Source organism: Rhea pennata, chromosome 1 (assembly GCF_028389875.1).
Source record: "Rhea pennata isolate bPtePen1 chromosome 1, bPtePen1.pri, whole genome shotgun sequence".
Classification (NCBI taxonomy): domain Eukaryota; kingdom Metazoa; phylum Chordata; class Aves; order Rheiformes; family Rheidae; genus Rhea; species Rhea pennata.
This window is the reverse complement of record NC_084663.1, coordinates 57488179-57509691: the sequence shown is the minus strand read 5'-3', so window position 1 is coordinate 57509691 and position 21513 is coordinate 57488179. Positions and strand designations below refer to the sequence as shown.

At 48.7% G+C, this 21513-nt stretch overlaps 2 protein-coding genes across 5 annotated transcripts; both read right to left on the bottom strand.

Moving 5' to 3' along the window:
- Window positions 1-203: 203 nt before the first annotated feature.
- TXN2 (thioredoxin 2) lies at window positions 204-9287 on the bottom strand. The gene is made up of 4 exons (XM_062588715.1): window positions 9233-9287; window positions 8334-8584; window positions 6097-6220; window positions 204-952 (listed from the first exon to the last, which is right to left on the bottom strand). The coding sequence occupies exons 1-4, from the start codon at window positions 9269-9271 to the stop codon at window positions 836-838; spliced, it is 531 nt and encodes a 176-aa protein (XP_062444699.1). The 5' UTR covers window positions 9272-9287; the 3' UTR covers window positions 204-835.
- Window positions 9288-10798: 1511 nt separating this feature from the next.
- On the bottom strand, window positions 10799-21076 carry FOXRED2 (FAD dependent oxidoreductase domain containing 2). 4 transcript variants are annotated; one of them, XR_009960025.1, is made up of 10 exons: window positions 20902-21076; window positions 19571-20116; window positions 17664-17915; window positions 16589-16858; window positions 15683-15849; window positions 14858-15023; window positions 14089-14330; window positions 12997-13167; window positions 11803-12249; window positions 10799-11705 (listed from the first exon to the last, which is right to left on the bottom strand). XR_009960025.1 is itself a non-coding variant. In XM_062588693.1 (10 exons), the coding sequence occupies exons 2-10, from the start codon at window positions 20092-20094 to the stop codon at window positions 12184-12186; spliced, it is 1941 nt and encodes a 646-aa protein (XP_062444677.1). In that variant the 5' UTR covers window positions 20095-20116; window positions 20902-21076; the 3' UTR covers window positions 12090-12183. The 4 variants fall into 4 exon arrangements, 3 of the variants coding, with proteins under 3 accessions (XP_062444665.1, XP_062444686.1, XP_062444677.1); XM_062588693.1 differs by lacking the exon at window positions 10799-11705 and adding an exon at window positions 12378-12460 and having other exon boundaries at window positions 12090-12249; XM_062588681.1 differs by having other exon boundaries at window positions 10799-12249.
- Window positions 21077-21513: the final 437 nt, after the last annotated feature.

The window sequence follows — 21513 nt, the reverse complement described above, 5'->3', positions numbered from 1 at the left end:
CTGATCACACTGGAAAGTCAGAGAAACAGCATCAAAAGCCCCATAAAATAATCCACTTACTTGTTTTTAAGAAATTATCTTTTAGGCTATGGGAGTGTCTTAAGTCCTAATCTGCACTCTCACACCCCATCATGAGAAATAAGCCACTTCTCTGCTTATCTTCCTTCTCATCTCTCTGGACAGAAAAAGGGACTTCCTGAGGATTTCAGAATATCAAGTTTTATTCTCCAAGTAGACAGAAGTGACCAATAAAATTATCTTTATTATAGACCTATAAAAGGACACCCATAAAATACTTCTCTTTATTTTCTTTTATAAAAAGACAGGAGCCCACAGATTTGCAGAAGGTTCATGTGTCCCAGCAACATGACAACAGAAGGACAAGGACACAAGTTTCACAGACAATGGAGAGACATTCTCAGCTTTAAACAAATCCACTCAGGACACGTATGCATCCATGTCTTGCAGGAAGTAGCTGCCCTCTGCTCTGGGCTATCTGACACTAGGCAAAGGGAAAAAACATTCCTCCTCTAACTCAGCAGCAGGTTCACACATCAGCAATTTGCTGATAAAGATGGGCTCCTAATTCCAGCAACACTCCCCACTTTGAGAACAAGCAGCAATGCTCCTCAGCACCTTTTACAACTAATGCTGCCCAGGAAAAGTGGGAAGTGGGAAGGAAAGGTTACAATATTGTTCATCTCCTACAACCCCCAAAACAGAATAAAACCCCAGGTTGTACAAGGCGGGCAGATCACATGCCCCTCAGCTCTTCCAGGCAAGGAATGCATGACATGGATGCATCCAGAGGCAGAGGTACAGCCACCTTTTTACTTCAGGCTCCGATGAGTTTCTTGAGGAATGCTTCTAGCTGATCCTCATCTTTTATCCCCACAAACTTATCCACAACATCTCCATTCTTCATAGCCAGCACAGTCGGCACTGCTGACACCTGGGGGCCAAGAGAAGCAGAGACGTGTAAGCAAAGACTGTGAGAAGCCTGACTGCACTCTGACCCCAAATGGAGCCCTACAAGGACAGCTGTGCCTCCTTGGAGTCCCTCACACCTGGGAACAGCAGGTTAACTATATTTGGCTAGAGACCAAAAGCCAGGTACAAGAAAAGAGAAAGGTATTTTTAATTAACACTTTGTTTTCCACTACCAAGGACATCACTTTCTATGGCTAAAGGCATTTTATTAAAAGCAAACTACAAGCTCAACCACCTCAGTCCCCTCTCTATAAGAGCGTAACTGTACACTGCACAAGGCTAACATGTTCCTTAGCAAAACCAGGGCCAGGTAGGCTCCATGTTCTTCTTCTCTCTGTGGCTTTCTCTCTGTATTGACTTAAATAACATTGCTTAAGTTAGGTCTGCGCAACTTTTCCAGCTTAAGACAGACCCAAAATTTAAAAGAAAAAAAACTAAACCTAATATAAAATTAAACAGATAAAGCTTTTGCCCCCTCCAGTACAAATTCCTCTTCTTCTTTCAGGCTTCCCATTTAAGCTCTCATGAGCAAACAAGCCCAATATTTACCAGTACTTTCCAGGAGATCTCTCAGACATGATCTTTGAGCATTTTATGGCTGGGCTGGTCTTGGGCTAGGCCTGTGTTTTTCTCCAGATAGGACAGGAGCTAGAAGTGGTTTCCCCACCCATCACTGAACAGGCAGAAGATTTTCTTGCTCTATCCTACCATAGTACTGACAACTCCTTCCAGCTCATCTTTCCTTTTCAGTGGTTTGGCTTGTCATGCATCAATGGCTGTCCATTGCAGATCCCTGACAATTAGGTAGAATGAAAGAAATCCCTTCAGTTAGAAATAGCAGGCAGCCACATTGCTCTGGGTGCTACTGTTTTAGTCTAGAATAAAATTTGCTGGGAATTACCCAAGAGAACAGCAGTGGAAATGACAATGGTTCCCAGGGACTTGCTGAATGAACAACAGAAGAACCTTTGGACCTTGCAGACACAATCTAGAGAAGGAGCAATCGAAGCTCAGAAAGCTGCACGAGAGAGAGATCTGGTCATGTTTCGGAACAGACAGCTGTCTGCCCCTGCAGCCTCAGCACCCTTTTATCTGTACAAAGCCTCTCCCCTGAAACACATCCTGTCCATATCTTGCCTGCAGTCTGTTTGCCAGCCTGCAGGACCTTCCCTCATATGTTCCCAGCTGTCCTCCATTTCACTGCCAGCAAGAATCTGCCACACTCACAAATCCTTCCTGCAGGAAACCCTCCAGTGATCTGGCTTTGCTTCCATCAGGAGTTTGAGATGAAAGAGATATTTTGTTCCTCTGTTTCTACCCCATTCTAGCTGGTCAGTTCAGCATGGTTCCCTGTAGCCTGTTCTCCAGGGTTTTGTGCAGTCTAATTTGACAGGACAGCAGCAATGGGGCTTCTGCCACCTCCTCTAGTGCTGGTGCAATGCATGTTCTTCAGCTCCTCCTAGTGACTGGCTGCAGCAGAGCTGGAAAACTTGGACCCCAGAGATGTTGACATGCTCACTTGTGATTTTAGAAGTACAACAGTGTATTTGACTGGTCTCTCCTCTTCTAGAAGGCCAAAGTTCCACAGAGCTTTCCTCTGGTTTGTTAAGTGGGGTAATAACAAGCAGAGTTACTCCAGCTCCATCCAAAAAATAGCGTATCTAACCAGCAACATTACATCTCATGCCACAAGACATGGCACTAGGCCTGGTAAGGAACAGATCAAGCTTCAAAGAACTAGAGAAGACCAGATGATACTTGTTACAGGGCTCTGCATGCTGATTAACAGACCCAGGAGCTTCATGCATACTTTGCTGCCTTCATCTCCTCCCACGTGCCTCAAGTCAGGGAAAATATCAGTGCCGGCAGGCAACCTGCCCGGATCTCCTTCCTCTCTGCTACCCTGGGGTGGCAGCAGAAGCACTGTGCTCTATACTTTTAACAGTCAAAGGAAAAACTCATTTTCAGTCTGAAAGAGAAGGGCGCAATGGCAGTTTTAAAACTGGGCATCGTGAAGTTGGAAGCCCTTAGTGGGGCTCAGCTCCCCTTTTTTTTATAGCAGTGAGGAAATCTTGAAGACAGGCTCAGGGTTTGAGACTGCAGAGCTGGGCAAGAACCAGGGACCCTACGAGCTCCTTGCATCTGCACAGAGAAAATGACATTCTTCACAACATCCCTCCCTCTAGCTACAGAAAAGGTGGCATGGAGCATGTACTTCGTTTTGATGCTTGTGAAGCAAACATTATGGAAATTTCTAAAAGGCAGGCAACTTTGGGCTTTTTGTTGTTGTTTTTCTCCTCCTTTTTTGGATCCAACCCGCACTGAAACTAAAAAAGCCCTCCTATTCCTCCAGAATGTTTCTAGAAAGGAAAGGTCAGGCTGCTTTTGATCAGCCCTGAAAAAAAAAAGAAAAAAGAAAGAGCACAGCTCTCCAGGCTATTCTTGGCAGTGCTTCTACCAAGGGAATTCTCTCTCAACCAAAGCTGAGGCTTTCATACTATTTCAGATCCTACACAGCTGGCAGTGGAAAGGATTTCACCCATATTTAGGAGCAGGACATAAAACTCCCAATAGAAATGAGCTCTGTTGATGAACAACTGCCCATGTCCAGGGCTACTCAAGGTTTGCACTGCCCATCCACAGCAGAAGGGACTGCTCTTTCTCAGTAGACATGCGTAGGGCAACAGGCCAAAGCAAAATATTAAAGAATTTTAAGAGAAAGCAGATGAAACAAAAGTATTCCTTATCCTTTTTTGCTCTTAGGGCAAGAGCAGGGTGGAACAGTGAGAAAAGGCCGTAATCAGAGATTAAAGGTGTTAGATAAAAGGAGTAGGAATCCCCAGAGAAAGAACTTGTGTTGTACATAACTGGACAGGGAAGGGCATCTGGGACGTCTCTAGTAGCAGGAAATGCATCTGCGCTTCGTGCTAAGCCAGGACAGCTTGGAGCCAAGGACAGACAGAAGCATGTGTGAAAGAATGCACAGGCATTCCTCTGCTCTTGAAGGGGGTCTCTCCCCCTCTCTTTTCCTCCCCCCATGCTAATGAATCTGTTGGAGAGGATGTTGTGCAATCAGGCAGCAAGCCGAGGTCTACATGCGTGGGCAGGGAATAAACATAGATGGGAGGATATTTCCTGGCAGCTTGCAGAGGAGTTATGGGGGTGGCATGGATACTGAAAACCCCCAGGACAAAAGCTTTCTCAGGATAGAGATAGCTGATCCCAGATGGAAGGGGGGAAAATAAATAAAGGGCCCCCCAAAACCCATCCCTCTTTGGCTAACTTCATCTCTTCCAAATACCATCTCTGGTCCTTCTTTGATCCTGATTAAGTATCTTCCCATAAGCCCTTATGCTCACATCTCCATAACTAGCAACTTCCCAGAACAAGGAGCAAAACCAAGCCATTTGCTCAGTATGATATAAACTGGTAACCAAACTTCTGTCTTGGAAAGGATGCCCTGAATTATGAAGACCAGATCAAAAATTCCTCTTTTACCCCTGATCATTTCTGGCTATCGTACTCACAAACACTGTCAAGGGGGGGGGGGGGGGTCTTAGCCACAGGATAACAGTCAAGACTAAACACACATATCACCTAGAAAGCAGAGGGTAAGATGACTATCCCTAGGCTGTCCTGCAAAATGAAATTTTGTTGTATTTGTGTTTAAGACTCCTGAAGGAATTGCTGGAAGCCAGCTCTTCCTCGCAGCCCGACTCTTGCCTGCACCTGCCTCACCAAGGCTGTACCATAGGTAGACCCTGCAAATAAATGTACGCACGTGGTGGGGGACAGCATAGCTGCTCACACACTGCCTCATGAAAGTGCACGTGATGTTGAACAGAGTAATCAGTCTTACAGAACTAAACAAATTTCAGCCTTTATAAAGACCTTTCATTACCTATGTGCACTGTTTGCTCTTTTCCAGTCATCTGAGATTATCCTCTTTTAATCCTAGCTAATTCTACCTACAGGAAGGCTTGGAACAATAGAAGAGTTAAGCTAATAATCTCCATTCTCTTCTCCTTAGATAGGACAGTTGCTACCAAGACCTTGCCTGCATCAATTAGGATTTAATACTTTTTGACCCTTGCTGAAACAACCTCCACCTCCTCAGTTTGTTCTCACTAGCACCCTTGAGCAATACAGCCTTCAGGTTTGCAGTATACAGCCCTGTTAACAAGCCAGCAGCTATCCTCCCTGACCTTAGCTGATCTGTCAGCACGTTGTCACCAAGGATGGTATCGGGCATTCTTTTGTCCAGCTTGTGAAAGCTGAATCCTCACATCTGTAGGCACTCACTGGGCAGACATCCCACCACAGCACAGGCAAAAAGTTCTGCTTAGGAAAGAGTGGGAGGGAACAAACTATTTCAGCTTCCTCCTTTTTCCAGCACTGCAGGATATGGGAACAGCACAGAACAGCTCCTCCAGGCTTAGCAAAATGACAACTTGCTCATGAGTTAGTTCGCTGAGCAAACTGAGAAGCTTCCTATGCTAGCCTCAGCCCTGGGAACAGGATGCCATCTAAGAAGAGGGAGCAGTTCCTATTTGCATGATTTGCAAGGGAAAATTAAGCTTTCTCTTTGCTATAAACACAGTGGCAGGAAGCCTGGTCTCCATAGTGTCTCCTTGTGATGCAACTTAAAAGATGCGACATTATCACCCAGTGAGAACAAAACAAAACAAGAAAGGGAAGGAGAGTATGGTCTGGTTGCATGTAGAATCGTGTTCAAGAGCTCAACAGACTGGGGCTTGTTACTTCATGTCGTGCCTCACATCTGAGCAGCTTATGTACACAAAATGCTGCACATGCTACAAGCTCCTTGGGGGAAGGCAACCACTTATGTTAACACACTTCTGCAAGCTGAAAGGACACATTTCTGCAGGGAGAGGTGAGGATGCTGAGCACGAGCAGCAGAGTTGGAAGAGGGTCAAGCAGTGAGACCCACTGAATAAAGAGTGACCCGTGAATTAGCAATCTGTAGGCAGCAGCATTGGGCTTCCTCTCCCTGTCAGTGTTGCTGCTGCGCAGACACACCTCTTCCCAGAGCAAGACCATCTTTGCATCATCAGCAAAGAAAAACCCACAGTCTTCAGCCCCTACCTCATATTCAATAGCAAGGTCTGTGTGATCATCAATGTCCACTTTAGCCATCAGCACCTTCCCCTCCTGCTTGGCCACCATCTTCTCTAACCTTGGGCCTAGGATCTTGCAGGGGCCACACCATCTGATGAAGAAAGAGGAGAGCAGGCATTAGATGGCCATTAGAGGAGGCATTAGATGAGACGAGCACAGCAGCAGCCACAGCAGGGCTTGTTGATATACCATCACTTCACCTCCCTCCGTCTTCACTCTGACACCTTTGTGCCACAGGATGGCGCTAGGCTTTAAACACTGAGTGTAAACATTAACCAACCCTCCTGCAGCCCTTCCATTCAAAAGCTAAGCTAGCAACATTGTTCCTAAATCATGACTTCGAAAGATGTTTCTATCACAAAGGCACTGGCAAATTTTTGCAGGGGTAGGTGAGAAGAGGAAGAGGTCATTATCTAGCATTCCTTTTACTCCACGGGTGCTTTAGATGTCATTTCAGTTACATCAAGATCTGCTCTGCCAAGCCAATAGGGTCTTCCTTCCCCCTTTTCCCAGCCATTTACCTCTACCCACCTCTATGTTCATACTGGTGCGTACACACTGAGCTGTAACTGCTCAGTTGTACTTGTGTGAGTGCTGCCATTGGGTATAGGGGTAGCAGCCCACACTAAGACTGGATTACTTGTACAGTCAAGCAGCAGACTTACCCTCCGCAATAACAGCAGGATTTACAGAAACCTCTAGCTGCAAAAATGGCAAAGATGTAATATCTGTTAAAAGAAAGGCTACCTATTTCAAACCCAAGTGCAGTAATAGCAGAGTCTGTAAAGCCTTCTAAACAGAAAACATTCATTGTTTTCTCTAACTGCACCAGTTAAAAAGCCATGAGCTTATTTAGTTCAAGAAAATATGACTTAAAGCTGTAAGTGCTCTAATTATCTTCCTATTTATTTAAAATTGAAGCTCTGGTGAGCTTTGTTCCTCCTCAGATTCTCTCCATGTCAGATTTCAGGCTTTCAGCTTCCCTCTCCACCTTGGACAATCCCAGTTAACATTCATTTTGATTTGTCTGTTTGGTCTACTTAGAGCACAGATTTTCAGATTGATTTATGCTGTTTGCCCAGAATCGGTCATAACAGGTTCAGATATCAACAACACAGGACTAGCAAAATACTTAAGAAAACAAAGATAATCAATATCCTTAAACTGGCAGCTAACATCTAGGTATATTTTCATTGGCAAAATGATGGCAAGATCTTTCCTGACGGCAAATGTTCCTGCTGGTATTACAAGGCTGTTACTGACAAAGGTGTTTGCCCTGCCTCAAGGGCAAGCAACATTAAGAAAACTGGAAAGGCACAACATGACCATTCACGGAGGCTCAAATCTTCACAGCCACTCATTCTTGTCACCTGAATCCTAAGAGCTACTTAAAAAGAGCATCAAGGAATGATTCAATAGTGGGCACAGCTTCACTTCTATTAAATTCATGAGGTTATTTGCTTAATCATCCACCTGCACCTTTGAAGGAAAGTACAGCCAATTAGGCAACGTGCTGTAGCAAACGCTATTATGGCACAGCACAGAGCACATCTCTTGATCCATGTAGTAGCAATGAGATTTGCGAGGCAACAAAACAGAGCAACAAAACCTGTCCCTGGGACTTGCCACCATCAGACCACTGGCTCCAGGTGGTGAAAGGTACAGCAGCACTGTGCAAACACAGGCCCTCTTAAGGTCCACTGTGTTATGCTCATTATTTCTCGCCCATTAACTACACTGACGCATTGATAACATATGAAGCAGTGTTTTTCTAATGTTAATAGATGTTTTTAAGAGGTCACATAAGGGGTGTGCATAGAGACATCAAGAATTTTTCAGTCTTGAGGGTTTTTTTTGCAGGATGACAAAATGCTCAGACACAACGACACTAGAGCATCTTAAAGCTACATTGCCCAGGGGAACGCTTTCTTGGTATTTTTGTTTTAAATATTGGCACGGCTGTGCTACAAAGAGGTAAGACAGGTGAGATCTCCAAGGACCTCACTGTAGAGGCAGAAGTGCCTTTTAACAACAGAAGCCCCGTGGAGGTGGCCAGCAGCACTACAGCTTGCATACAATGCAGCAGTGGGAAGGGACAAGGTACCCGAAGGGCTGTCATGGCAGGAAAACAACACAAAGGTATTTGCATTTAAGACAACAGAGACACATGAAAGTTGCTCCTGGCCATGGGCCTGGGCACTTACTGTGCATGGAAATCCACCACCACAGGTTTGGGGTTGTTCACCACCCGGTCCTGGAAGTCACTGCCATCCTGCACGTTAAAGGTGCTCCCGCAGCCCGCTGGGGTGGCCAGGGTCCTGCAAGGGGTTAGAAAGCCAGGGGGCACCAGGGGGCCATGGAGCGCTCGTGGTGGAAGCCCAGCCCGTGGTCCTGGTGGTGGCAGTGTGCGAGGGGCAAGGGACAGCAGCCGCCGGAGCACTAACTTCTGGGCCATCTGCAAGGAGAGGAAGAGGAACATGGGGCAGGTGCACCATACGGCCCACAGCTGGCCCCACTGTAGCAGCACTCTGCTCAGAACCTGCTGCAGAGGGTGGCCTCAAAACCAGAGGGTAACCTAGACTGAAATATGGGGCACTGTATGGGAGTGCTTACTGCCTCCTACGCCCAGCCCCCCCCAGAGGCTCCTCACCCCCACAGCACAGGACACCTCAGCTATAAAGTCCCAGCCATGCTGCCACTCCCATGGGGCAGGGCCCCCTGCCAGGCACAGAAGCCCTATTACCTCCTCCAGCCCTATGGAGCAAGGCCCTCCCACCCAGCCCCATGAAATCTCCATTCCTCACCCACCCATGGGGCAGGCCCTCTGTCCACGGGGCTCCAGCTGCTCCCCCAGCCCCATGAGGCAGCCCCCCAAACACCCTGGGGTCCTGCTCACCCCCGACCCCCCCACACACACCCTAGTGCCATAGGGCAGGGTTCCCCAAGCCACAGGGCCCCAGTTGCTCCCCCAGCCCCACGGGACAAACCCTCGAGGCTCGCTGTGCCCACCCCCACGAGGTAGGACCCTCTGATGCCGGGTGCCCCCAGCCTCACGGGACAACCCCCCGGGCCCCACGGGGGCGGCCCCCACCCCACCCCGCACCTTCCCAGGCCCGCAGGTGACCCACACCCGGCCAAGCATTCGCAGGGCGCTGCACCGACCTGCGCGCTGATTGGCTGCAGCCGCAGGACGTCCGCCGGGCACGCAACGGCGGCAGCCGGAGCTAATTGGCCAGCGGCGGATGACTCCCGCTTGAGTGACAGCTGACAGGCCGGCGGCGGAGGCGGAACGGAGCGACAGCCTCTCCCCCCTCGGCGCCCGCTTCCGATTGGCTAGCGCAACAAGCCCCAAATCCCCTCCGCCGGCCTGCGGCGCCAGCTCCGTTTGTTACGCAGGGCAAGACGCCGGGCGTTGATTGGCGGCGGCGCGGGGCGGCGCCCACCAATGGGCGCTGCGCGGGCGGCGCTTGCCGCTGCGCCGCTCGCACGGGGGCGCTGCGCCGTTGCGGGCCCGGCGCGCGGCTCCCGCCGGGGCGGGCGGCGGTGGCAGTGGCAGTGGCAGCGGCGTAGCCCAGCGCAGCGCCCGCACCGCGGCTAACCAAGGGACTACGCTGCTCCGGCTGCTGACTTTTAAAACATTTTTTTTTAAACTCAATTGGAAGAATATAACCATACAAAACATATTTGTAATACAGCGAAGTACTACAGGCAGTGGTAACTCACTTCGACACGATGTACAATCGAATGAGACAGGGCACCAGCCCCGAAGCGGAATCCGACAGGCGACCGCCCAGCGGCGGCGGCCCCACCAGAACGGCCGTTCAGTGCCGTGCGGCATGGACCCGCTGCTCCTGCCCCTGAGCTGCGACAGGCATCGGGATCACCCGAAACACAGTCAGGACCGCAAGGTTTTATCAACGGTGCATGAATCGGAAGGACTCGGGTGCCGGCTCCCTGGGATCCAGTGGCACCACAGAAGTGAGCAGCAGCAGGGCCTCCAAGGCCAAACTCACCCTATTCAGCGCTGGGAGACGTATGTGGAGCACACTGGAAGAGCAAGTGGGGGCCATTTCTTAGTCGCTTTTCAAAGCAGAATCACAATCTAAGGCAACACATATACTGTGAATTTACAGTCTTGGAATCTCTTGCAGGAATTTGGGGATGGAAGAGAAAACATTTGGAGGTGGTGCGTGCACATACGTACAAGAGTGTTGCTCTCGATGTCAGCACATACACGGAATGAAACAGGCTCTAGGTGACAGCCAGTCAACCTGATTCAGTCACAGACCCTTGTCCTCTCCTGGATGATCCCCAGGTAGAAAGCCTATGGTGCTAAAGACGTAGCAAGTGGCAGCATCACCTGAACAACTAGAGACCGTGACAGCCATTCTCTGGGCCAGCCCTGGAGCTGTAGTAATGGAATGTAAAGTTTGTGGAGTGACGCTGATCTACACGAGCTGAGAACATGATACTTTTCCCTACCAGCACATAAGAGCTGTACTCCAACACGTAAGATCTCTTGGTAGCAGTAGCATCACCAGCATGGTCCAGTATTACCAAAAAGGAGCAAGAACCCCTTTGTCATGTCACCTACCTCTGTCCCCCAGCCTCACCAAACATGAAGGAGAAGAGGTACGTGAACTGAGGTTTCACAGAAACAGCAGCCAAATTTGAAGAATCATGAGTTTTAGGTACATTAAGGTACAGCCCCTGCCCAGTCTAGGGGAAAAACAAGTGCAAAGGGATATTCTTTTGTGCACTCAGGGGTTGGAGCATGTGTGTAGGGGTAAGAGCTTATTCCTTTTGGCCCCTCCTCTATTCCTAGAAATCACAGGGACATTGTAAGGTTGAGCTCAAAACTGCTCTTGGTTTACAACTGCAAGGCCTTGGGAAGAATCAGCAGGGAGTGACAGACAGGTATACACGGCTGACAAAGAGGGAGAATAAAGTGCAGACAACCTACCAGTCAACACTTGTAAGATCTCAAGGTGACTGGAGGGGAAGAAAAAAGTAATAGAGAACGAGCTTCTTAACAACATCAAAATCCACTTGAAACTTTCTTGATGGGACATAGTGCAAATAGGAGAAATATTGATCATGCCTTATAAAATGCAGGGGCTATTGTTTCAGGTTGTTTGGTGTGGGAAAAGAGAAATGTTTGGACAGCAGGGCCAATCTCAGTACAACTCTCACTATGGCCTAGGCATTCTAGGCAAGCTACTCATCCTCTATGGAGGGAAAGGTACCTTGCAATCTCCTCTGGGAAATGACATATTATCCTACCTACGCTCTAACTAAAAAATACCATCCCTCTCCACTCAGGCTGCAGAACTGCCCTCATTCAAATGCTGGAAAAATCTTGCTTGTGAAGTTTGCCTAGAGTACCGCTTCTGGATTCAGCACACAAGCAAATCTTCCAGTATGCATGGCATACAGTATCCCGTAATCAGAGAGTCTGCACTGGCCTACAACAGAATGTAAGCATGTCACCTCAGAAGAGGAACATGACATTTTAAGTTTTCTGGGCATTCTTGCACTCTCTTCTTGGACACTTGGCCATCGCTGCAGATATTGGTCTGTGAGATAAAAATAAACACTGTCTTCAGGCAACTTTGAATTCTGCAAGTACAAAGCAGAAGCCTCAGCATCACTGGATTTCAGCTCCTGACTTACCCTCCAGGGCACCTTGGTCCTCTTTGTAACAGCAAGATCTGAGCAGGTCTTTGGCAATTCATGATCAGTGGAAAGGATGGGCATGAAAAAGGTACATGGAAAAGGGAAGAGTCCTGCTGTGGATCTCTGTTACAATATTGTCACAACAGCACCTATGGATTTCAGTGTGGAGTGAGAAAGGTTAAAGTTCATCCTTGGCAGTAACAAGATGCTGCAGTGGACTAACTGGCATTGCACGATCTCTTAGCAACTGGTCCTGTGACCCCTCAGGGCTGCCAAGGAGTCTGTCACCTGTGAAGTCCGCAGCAGTGTAATCCTCCAGCAGGCCAGCATCTACTGCATGGCGCTGGAGTCTCTTGATCCCCACAAGCCCTTGCATTCTTACATATCCCTGTTGACAGAAGGGAGGCAGCTTCTGACGGGTGAAGGCAAACAGGAAACAGGATTCTGCAGGGGGAAGGACCAAAAATCAGACTCAGCAGAGATACCCTATAGAGAAAATTCCTATGAATGCTTGAGAACTCATTCAGAACAGAAGGGGGAGAGGTTTAGGGAAGGTGACAGGAGTCTCCCACCTGGTACTCTGCCCTGCATGGCCGCAGAGTAACCACCTCGATACTGCAGAGCTTGAGATGCAGGATGGCATCCCTAGGCTGCACTTTGAAAGAAAAAAAATGAACTGGATTTGAGTTTTTATCCCTTTGTCATCTTCTTGGTAGCCCAGAATTGCTTCTCTCTGGATGCCAAGTGGGATTCCTGTGTTAGGTTCCCATAGCAGAGTTCTGCAGCATAATATCCCAGCACTCCCACTCTCACTCAGCAGCATGAAAACAAGCCCATCATCACTATAGGGAAACAGAACTGGTACCTAATGGCACAAAGGAACATTCAGATAATGGAAGAGGAGGTAAAACTGCAGCTAGAGAAGGGATTGACCTCATATACCTTTCCCTAAAACAAGGTGTGCTGCCGGCACTTTCTTTCTGGTGATAGCCAAGAGCACAAGCTATATGGGAACATAAACACACACACTAGCACTTCTCACTGTCTGGGGAGCACATCAGAGGTGGAACTGATTGGGAAATCACTAGCTCATCGCAGGGAGATCTCAGCTATTTGCAGCAGAAATCGCTCCTGTTGCACATCTCTCTCATCCCTCTTCCTGCTGCCACCTCCACTCATTGCTCAAATTACCTGCAAAGAAATTGCGAAGGTCAGTGCCGACGCAGTTCTCCAGAAAACGTCTCAGTGGCAGGATGTGAGCGTTTGGGGCTGTCCAGTCTGTCAGAAAATCCTCCACAATGTGATGGATGGCGTCTGGGCGGGGGAGAGACCAGTCGGGGGGGCGAAGTCTCATCTCCCGCTCTGCCAAAACAACAATAAAGGAATCTCTCAGGATCAAAATGGCATTAAAAAGGGCTTGGGGAGAGGAAAGCAGCAATGACAGCTGTTCCAGCTTTTGTCTTGGCCTTTTAATCCCTATCTTACTCTCATTTGCAATACTTTTTGCTAGTTTCATCCTGAACAGCCCTGCCACTCTACAGCTGGCCCTTATCCTTCCCTGACTGCAGCACTTCCTGTCATTTCAGTTCTGTACCTTCAGCCCTGTTCCCTCTGGGTAGGGACTGCCAGTCAAGCTGAACTGTGCATAAGCTATAATGCTGCTAGCCATCACACTGCTCTCTGAGCAAGTCAGGCCAGAGCCTGACCCTACGTTTCTGAAGATGAATTTTCAGCACACTCATTTCCCCAGGAAATTTATTCTGAGTGTGTTTGTTCGCTGGAGGTAACATTCATCTTCAAACTCTTGCCTCTGGCTGTCTCCATCACTACATGGCCCCTCAGACCTGGGCAGGCCACAAAGAGCAGCTTCCTTTTGGCAATGACACTGAGCACTCCAGCCACGACTGCCAGGACTCTGTAATACACATGCATTGCCAGGTGCCAAGCAAATGGAAGCAACATTCATTGCTGCCTCATGACTCTGGAGTCTTTTGGGAGAAGGAGAAGTTCCCAGCACCCTTGTTTGTCTCTCTTCTCATGTGTGAGGTCTCTAGTCCTACTACTACATTTCTGTATGACTGATGGGAACTTCTTGCCATTTTTCCATTTTTTTCTTCAGCTCATGTAGTGATGGCAGGGATGCCACAGAGGATAGATATGAAGGAAGTGGAGAAGGAAGGTATATAATGCACTTGGGTGCCCCCTCTTTGGCCCTGAAGTATCTTCAGCCCTCTTGATTTTGCTCATATCAGATAATTAGCAAACAGAGGCTGGAGAACTTACCTGTTGGGAGGCGTTTGTAATAGTAAATAACAGGGTGCAGAAAGTTGGACTGCCAGGCATGCTGTGCCTCCCCCACTGCTCGGTTGTAGTAGAAGACATCTTTATCAGCCCCAGAGAAATTTCTCCCGTACTCCATGATGATGACAAACAGCCCATTGGGAGCTTTTCTCCCTGTCAGTGTTTCCAGTTCAGCCAGGACTCCAACTGGGTATTCTTCGAGATATTCAAATGTTGTCGCATTCCTAAGAGTTGCAACCACACCTGTGAGACTTTTCTGTCTGTGAGACTGAGAAAGACCAATGTGATCCAGCATTCCCTCAGCTGACAGAGGCTAGGGCCAAAAAGCCATCAGACGATAATGATTTTTTGGTCATTACAGACCTGTGCTGGACTTCATGCAGAGCTTTCAAAAGCTGCATATACTAGTACAAGACTCCATTATATTTCCATACCATTTCCCAGATATCTCTCTACATTAGCACAGCTCAGGGAAAGCTTTTCCCCAGGGACAGTGAAAGGGTACTAAGTCTCTGAGCCTAGCAGGACGTTCTGGACCATTTCAGCCATTTAGAAGAGGGAAGTAATTGGCCGAATGGGATATGGTGACACCAGCTGCAGTAGTGGTACAGTTTTTGAGGTGGCTACCTACATGATGCTGATGTCCCTAGACAGCAATGGAGCAATTTGTATGAGGCACTGTGGGAAATGGTAAAGAAAAAAGAATTAAATGATGGCATGCAGTGCTGGGAATAATTACTCACTCACTCACTCTCTCAGCAGTATGATGTCAGCCAGGACACTGAACATCTGGTAGAGGCCTGAGGCCTCATTCACTCGCTTGATGATGGAATTGGTCAACTGTATAACAGGGTAAACTGTGGATGGCCAGGGGACACCATGGTGGCGGTTTTCCAATAGGCGGTGGACTGCACGAGCTAAGACATTGAGAGAAACAAAGGCATCTTATTTAAAACTCCAAACTTTTAAGAAACCTGATCGCTCTGCTGTGACACACACAGATACTGGCAGGACACAATAAATAAACTTAACAGTTCATCTGTGCTCAGTATCTCACACTCAGATCACTGCTAATTGCAGTAGAGAGGCCCTCAGAAAGTGGAGGCAATACTAAATGGTTGGGAAGGGGTAGAGGGGTTTCATCAATATTTCATTACTTCTGGGCAGCTCTTTAATGAAAAGGTTGGGCATATACACACAAACTCACGAATTCTCTCTACTGCCCAAAGCAGTAGGTTTTAACTCTACAGCACAGACCTCTCACCCACAGACTGTCATGAGGCAGAGCATCTGGCTGACAGAAATGTTTCTGTTACATAAACAGGAGACAATAGGCAACAGAGATGCAAGACAAAACAAAGACAGACAAAAGACTTCAAATATGACCCCAAATCACTTCCATGGCCTCTCCTCCACTTCAGACCTTGCTATGCAGCTGTAACTTGGCTGTGTGTTATTATTCTCACTGCTAGCACCAGATTAAGGGTGATCTCTCTCCAGCAGTAAGCTATGAATTTTTCCTTTGAAGTCTAGAGCTGAACCCCAATCTCTGCCCTTTCTGTACACTATTACTCACTTGTATACCGGAATCCATGGATGAAGCCCCCAGCAGATTTTCTGAAATCAACAGAGTGGCTAGCAGTCCCAAGAACAAAGAGTCCTCGAGTGCCTCGGGACTCATAACTGGGTTTGATCTGAGGATACTTCTTTTTATTCCCTTTTCCTGGCATCAGTCTAAGGGATCTGATGTGCAAAAGAGAAGAGCAGGCTGTCAGGAGGGAGAGGAGTAGAAAAATAAATCATTTCTGATGAGGCACAAGTTAACCTGTAGTCACTTTGAAAGACGTGTACAGAACCTCATGCTTCCACTGAGTTCAGTGGGATTTGTTACATGTTGACTTCATGTGCTAGGGAAAGTATCTTCCAGAAGCCAAGTGTGCTCATTTGAAGATAGCTCTGGACAAGATCAAAATTATAGCCTTAGCCACTGACAGCGAATTTTAGAAGAGAGCAGAACTAGCAATAGTATTTTCAGCCGTAGGACGTATTGGGAGACAAACTAAGATGGAGTGAAGAGTGCATCCTCTGCGAGAAAAAAAGAGAATAATCTTTTGTAGTGATATGCATCCATACCCTCCTCATTCAAAAAACAGCTAATCATCTCCATGTGATCTGAGGAGTCAAGATCTTCAGTTCTAAAGACACAAGACTTTTCTCTATGAGTCAGTTCCCAACACTGTTTGCTCAGCCCTACAGCCTGTTTGTCAGTGGACAGAAGCACATACGTTCCCACTGGGACATGGACATAGCTGCAGGGTGACTGTGCAGCACCAGGTGACTCAGAGCACATGGGGGACTGGGCAGTACCGCCAAGAGAGTAAATATGATCACCCTGCCTGCTCTTCCCTTTCCTCTACAGTAGGACCTTTCACAGTCTATTGCTATAGATACCTCCTTCCTGTAGATACTGTTTTTTCCTCACCTGTTATATATAGAAAAGTCAAATTTCCAGCCCAGGCAGCGAATGACACGGTCATAAGGTGCACGAGTAGCAAAATTATCCAGTTCATCCTGTGGGAGGGTGATGGAGTTGATGCCTGCACTGGTGTTCCTGTTTTCCAGGTAGAACCGGAGCGTGATGTGCAACTTCCCTTTCTTGTCCTTGACAATAGCCAGATCTTCTAGGTCGCCCTCCAGAAGCCCATCAAGAGATTTCAACTGGTATGTATCCAACAGGCCATTGTTAATTGCTCTACAAATGAAGGGGAATGTAAGAAGCACTACAGGAAGGGAGGAGAGGTGGGATCTGGGGTTCAGTCCCAGCTCCTGGACAAGTTTACCCAGGATCTCACACTCCTCTTCAGTGTAAAAGTTAGCCCTAGTACCTCAGGGCTAATGGGAACAGCCATGGTAACATAGCCTGGACAGGCAGTGCTGGGCACTGCTCCTGTAACCCATGAGGGTTGTCCTCTGTGCACCTAGCAGAAATAAAAGGGGAGCCCAGCCTCTTATCTGGCCCCATTCCTGATCAGTCATTAATGCATTAATTTTCACAGCATTCCTGCAAGGTGCATGAGTGCTATTAGCCTCATCTAAAAGATGGGGCAGAGAAGCACAGAGAATCTAAGTAGTGTGCTCACCTTCACCTAGGAAGTCTGTGGCAGAGCAAGTAGCTAGATGTGGATTTGCTGACCCCCAGACCTGTACTCTGATCACTGCACTGCCCTTGCAGGATGTAGTCAACCTGTGAACTCTCTCCTGTGAGTGCCAGAAAGGGGACTACTTGTGAGTTAGCACATTTTATGATACATTTCTACGGGAACATTTCTGTGTTTCACACAGGCCAGTGAAGAGCTCTCAGAAAGTTTCTGTGTGCAGCACCTGCAAACCTAGACTGGTACTAATCCAAAGAACTAAACATAAAAGACCTCTTGATTCCTTAATGATGCCCAGAACCATAGTGTCTGGTGTGCCAGTCAGACTAGTCTCCTGGGCAAAAAGTGACTCTCCTTTATTAATACTCCAGCTGCATTAAAAGAGGAAGAGCAGTTTCCTACCTCAAGTCTCCAACGTAGTGGGTGGCCCAAGAGAGGCGAACACGGGATCGGCTCACCATGTGGATAAAATTAGTGACGCCCAGAATGTTCTCTGCTGTCTCAAAGGCAGAATTCCCTCGGCCCAGGATCAACACAGTTTGGCCAGCAAAATCCTCTGGATTGATGGACACAGTCTCATAACCCTCAACATATTCTGAGCCAGGAAAGTTTACCACGTTGGGGACCCACGTGCCAGTGGCTACCAACAAAGAGCTGCAAAAACACAGATAGCATTAGGACAAACAGGAATCAGACCATCCTTCCATCTCATCACTCCTCCCTCCTCCTGTTGCAGAAGACCATTGTAATGTGTCACCTCCAGCAACAGTGAATCAGTTGCTTTGTGCAATTGGTGCTACAATTTGGACAGAAATCTCTCCCCAGGTTCAGTTAATGACCTATTCCTATTTTATCTATAACTAAGCCAATGAAGACTAGTTATGTAATTTTAGCAAAGGTCCGTGCATAAGCTGTACATATAAGCTCCATGCTTTTCCTAAGTCTCCCTTAATTGCTTGTAAATGTGCATTTATTACTCATACATACTCACTGACAATATATTTTACAATACCAATGTGTTTCATAGGTTGATTATATGCTGCATAAAAAATTACTTTGATTTAAAATTTGCATTGCCTTTTAATACTGGAACAAAAGTAATTTTAAAGAAGGATAGAAAATGGCTTCAGTATTTTAAAGCTTAAGTAGTACTCATAAAAAATATGTTAGCAGAATTAATCCTAATCGCTAGCACTAAAAATATGGTAATCTTTTTAATATCTCACTGTAGGAACTTTAATGTAAATTTTAGGGGAATTTTTTATGGCACAGAAGGAAATATCAGGTAGTGCAGGCTAGCAGCACTGTCTACTGTTCCAGCCTTGTTCATACAGTTCCTGAGAGTAACTCACTCATGATATGTGATGTCCAATATTACGTCTGTCCCTCCACGCTTGCCAGCCAGTATACCTCCAGGTGACAGCAAGCATGACCTAGATCTGAGATTCTCACAAGAATTGAGAAATATATTCCATATACTCACACGAACAGCTTCTAAATCGTTTATAACAATGTAATTCAGTAGCAGTACAGAATATGCATGTGTGGAGCATGACAAGGGGAAGGGTAATTCAGAGATCTATTCTGCAAGTAACCTTGACTGTGTTTTCTCACACTCTCCTTCCTCCTTCATAACAGCCCTCCTTTTCCCTAGTGCCTTCCTGTCTCTTCTGCTGGCTCCAGGCTATTGAAGGGCTTGAGCTTGCTGGGGCATATTTTAAAAACTGACTTTTAAACACATGGGTTAACTGAGGTGGGGTGTCACTGTACTGACTGACACAAGTTTGTAATAAAGGCAGCAGAGGCTAAGGCAAGTACAACTGAGTAATTTTTTCACTGAAAACAAGTATCTTGTGATAGAAGAAGCAATTTCAAGCTTACATGTAAAGCACAGAAATTTTGGTGGTGTAAACCACGGGCAGTGAGACAGATGTGTGAAGTGCCACCACAGACCGAACCCGCTGCAGTTCAGCGATGCAAACTTCTCTGGCAGCTCCTCACTGCTCATGAATTGTTTTCCCAGGAGCAGTGCCCATCTGCCCCACTGATCATTGCAAAATTTTTTTTTTGCCACAATGGGAGATAAGCGCTTGTTACAGGGGCTCTGAGAGGCTCTGAAATCTCTATCCTTGGAGATATTCAAACCTTGACTGGACAAGGCTCTGAGCAACCTGATGTAGTTGGCCCTGCTTTAAGTAGGGAACAAAACGACATTTACATTTTTTTCCCAACCTAATTAAGTCCGCGATTCTGTGACTTTCAATACACCTGTGGAGAGCTGTATAGATAGCCCTCAGTTTGCCCGTTACCTGCATTTGTAGTTCTGTCTGCTCTGGTCCGTCAGGATGAAGTGGTGGCCGTTCCAGGCCTGCTGATCTCTGTCTAGCGTGACATGGACGATGGCTGTGTTGTACTGGACCTGCAGCTTCAGCAGGGAAGCAAAGTCCTCCAGGTAGCGCACCATCGTGTCAGCATCGGGGAAGAAGTCGTGGGAGTAGTGTCGGAAGAGCAGCCGGTGGTCATGGCTGAGGAGCGAGTTCCAGTCATGGCGAAGGTTGAACTCACTGTTGGATTTGCCCGTATATTGCTTATTGATGCTGATGAGCTTGCGATGGCGAGGATAGAGGGCGAAGAAGCTGCCGGGAGCGTGGCTGCGCTCGAAGACTATGTAGTCCCTGCCGGCTTGCTGGAGGAAATAGGCTATCTGCAAGCCTGACGGGCCAGCCCCGATGACGCAGTAGTCGTGGTAGAGAAAAGCAGTGCTGCTTGTGGTGCAGACAGCGCCGGCACACAAGGCAAGCCTCAGGAGCGTCCCCCAAACCGCCTGGGCCATGGTGGGAACGGCAAAGCCAGCTCTGTTGGAGAAGACCCCGGTGGCGACTCACTGGGGGCGGGAACTGCTCCAGCGCCCAGCTCTCCCCACATGAGGTCCCAGCAGCACCGGGCCCTGGGCCCACCCCAGGGGCACCGCTGGTCTCGTGGCCCTGTCCCACTGTGAGGGGCCTGTTGGCAGGAGGAGGCAAGGCCCCAGGGCACCACGAGCAGGATCTCTCTGCCAGCCAATGGCAAAGTGGGCCTGGATCCTCCAGCCAATGGATGGCATTGCATCACTACCCCCTTCTCCCTGCCAGCCAATGGGAAATGAGCTTGGCTGCCCCAACCAATGGGAGGTGCTGCATGATGACACCCCCCTCCCCATATCAACCAATGGCTAAAGGGAGCCTGGATCTTCCAGCCAATGGGCACACTGAGCCTCCTCCCAAGCCAACAGCAAACAGAGTGTGAATGCTGGAGCCAATGGGTGAAGCCCCTCCTTGGCCCCCTTGCTGCACTGCAGCCAATGGGAAAGATGGAGCAGCGCTCTCTGGTTAATGGGGTGCAAGCTCCTCGTTTTCCCCACCCCCGGTCAGCCAATGGGAAAAGAAGGCAGCAGCTGGCCCGCCAATGGGAAGGAGGGCCCCCTGCGCTCCCCGCCCCTTCCCATTGGGGGGAGACCACACGTTGCCCTCCCTTCCCAGCCAATGAGGACATGGCTTGGCCCCAACGACCCCCCCCCCCCCCCACCCCCACAAGCCTCGCCCAATAGAGACAGGGGCGTGGCCAACGCCCGCGAGGCGCCACACGTGACATAGTGACGCACCTGGCGCGCCGGGCCGCTGCGAATCGATCAGGCCGGTCCCGTCAGCAACCACACCTGCGCCATAGAGTTCCGGCCGCTCCGGTCCTCCCGCGCCGGGCAGAGCGTACGCCACCAAGGAGGCCGCCCGCCCGCCCTCCGCGGGAGGCGCGCGCCCCGCCAGCTGCCGGACCAGCGCCGCGCTCCTCGCATAGTAGCCCCGCCCCCACCCGCCTCTTTCTCAGCCAGGTCACATGACGCCGCAGCCACTTCCCGCCGCCTGCTGCGTGGCGCCGCCGCGCGCGTATCACGTGTCCAGGGCGGGGGCACTTAAAGGGCCAGGAGGCCTCGCCGTGCCCCGCCGCGGGAGCGCCGCCGCCTCGACGGCAACAGCCCCGGATTCTGGCGCACACAGGCACAAGGGGCAGCTAGCGCTGCATCCGGCTTCAGCCACGAGCCTGCCTTTCAAAAACGAGAGGAGAAGAAAACAATCCTTAGCTCTGCCTTCTTTACTGCAAGGGAGTACACCCTCTTTCAGAGAGGGCAACGTGGGACAGCACAGCTGCCAGGCAGTGCACAAAGCCAGCCCTTCACTTCACAGAGTTTCTTTGTGTTCCACATGGTTATTTTCACTCC

What these genes read in the sequence shown, in the direction of transcription:
- FOXRED2 (XM_062588681.1), bottom strand. Translation starts at nt 20,094, where the DNA reads ATGGCCCAGGCGGTTTGGGGGACGCTCCTGAGGCTTGCCTTGTGTGCC. An exon ending in GACTTTTCTATATATAACAG is followed by an intron (nt 15,850 to 16,588) that starts GTGAGGAAAAAA and finishes TTTGCACATCAG; the next exon opens with ATCCCTTAGACTGATGCCAG. An exon ending in CCTTCGCAATTTCTTTGCAG is followed by an intron (nt 12,250 to 12,996) that starts GTAATTTGAGCA and finishes TTCCCCCTGCAG; the next exon opens with AATCCTGTTTCCTGTTTGCC.
- TXN2 (XM_062588715.1), bottom strand. Translation starts at nt 9,271, where the DNA reads ATGCTTGGCCGGGTGTGGGTCACCTGCGGGCCTGGGAAG. An exon ending in TCACCTGCGGGCCTGGGAAG is followed by an intron (nt 8,585 to 9,232) that starts GTGCGGGGTGGG and finishes CTCTCCTTGCAG; the next exon opens with ATGGCCCAGAAGTTAGTGCT. An exon ending in GTGGTGGATTTCCATGCACA is followed by an intron (nt 6,221 to 8,333) that starts GTAAGTGCCCAG and finishes TTTCTTCATCAG; the next exon opens with ATGGTGTGGCCCCTGCAAGA.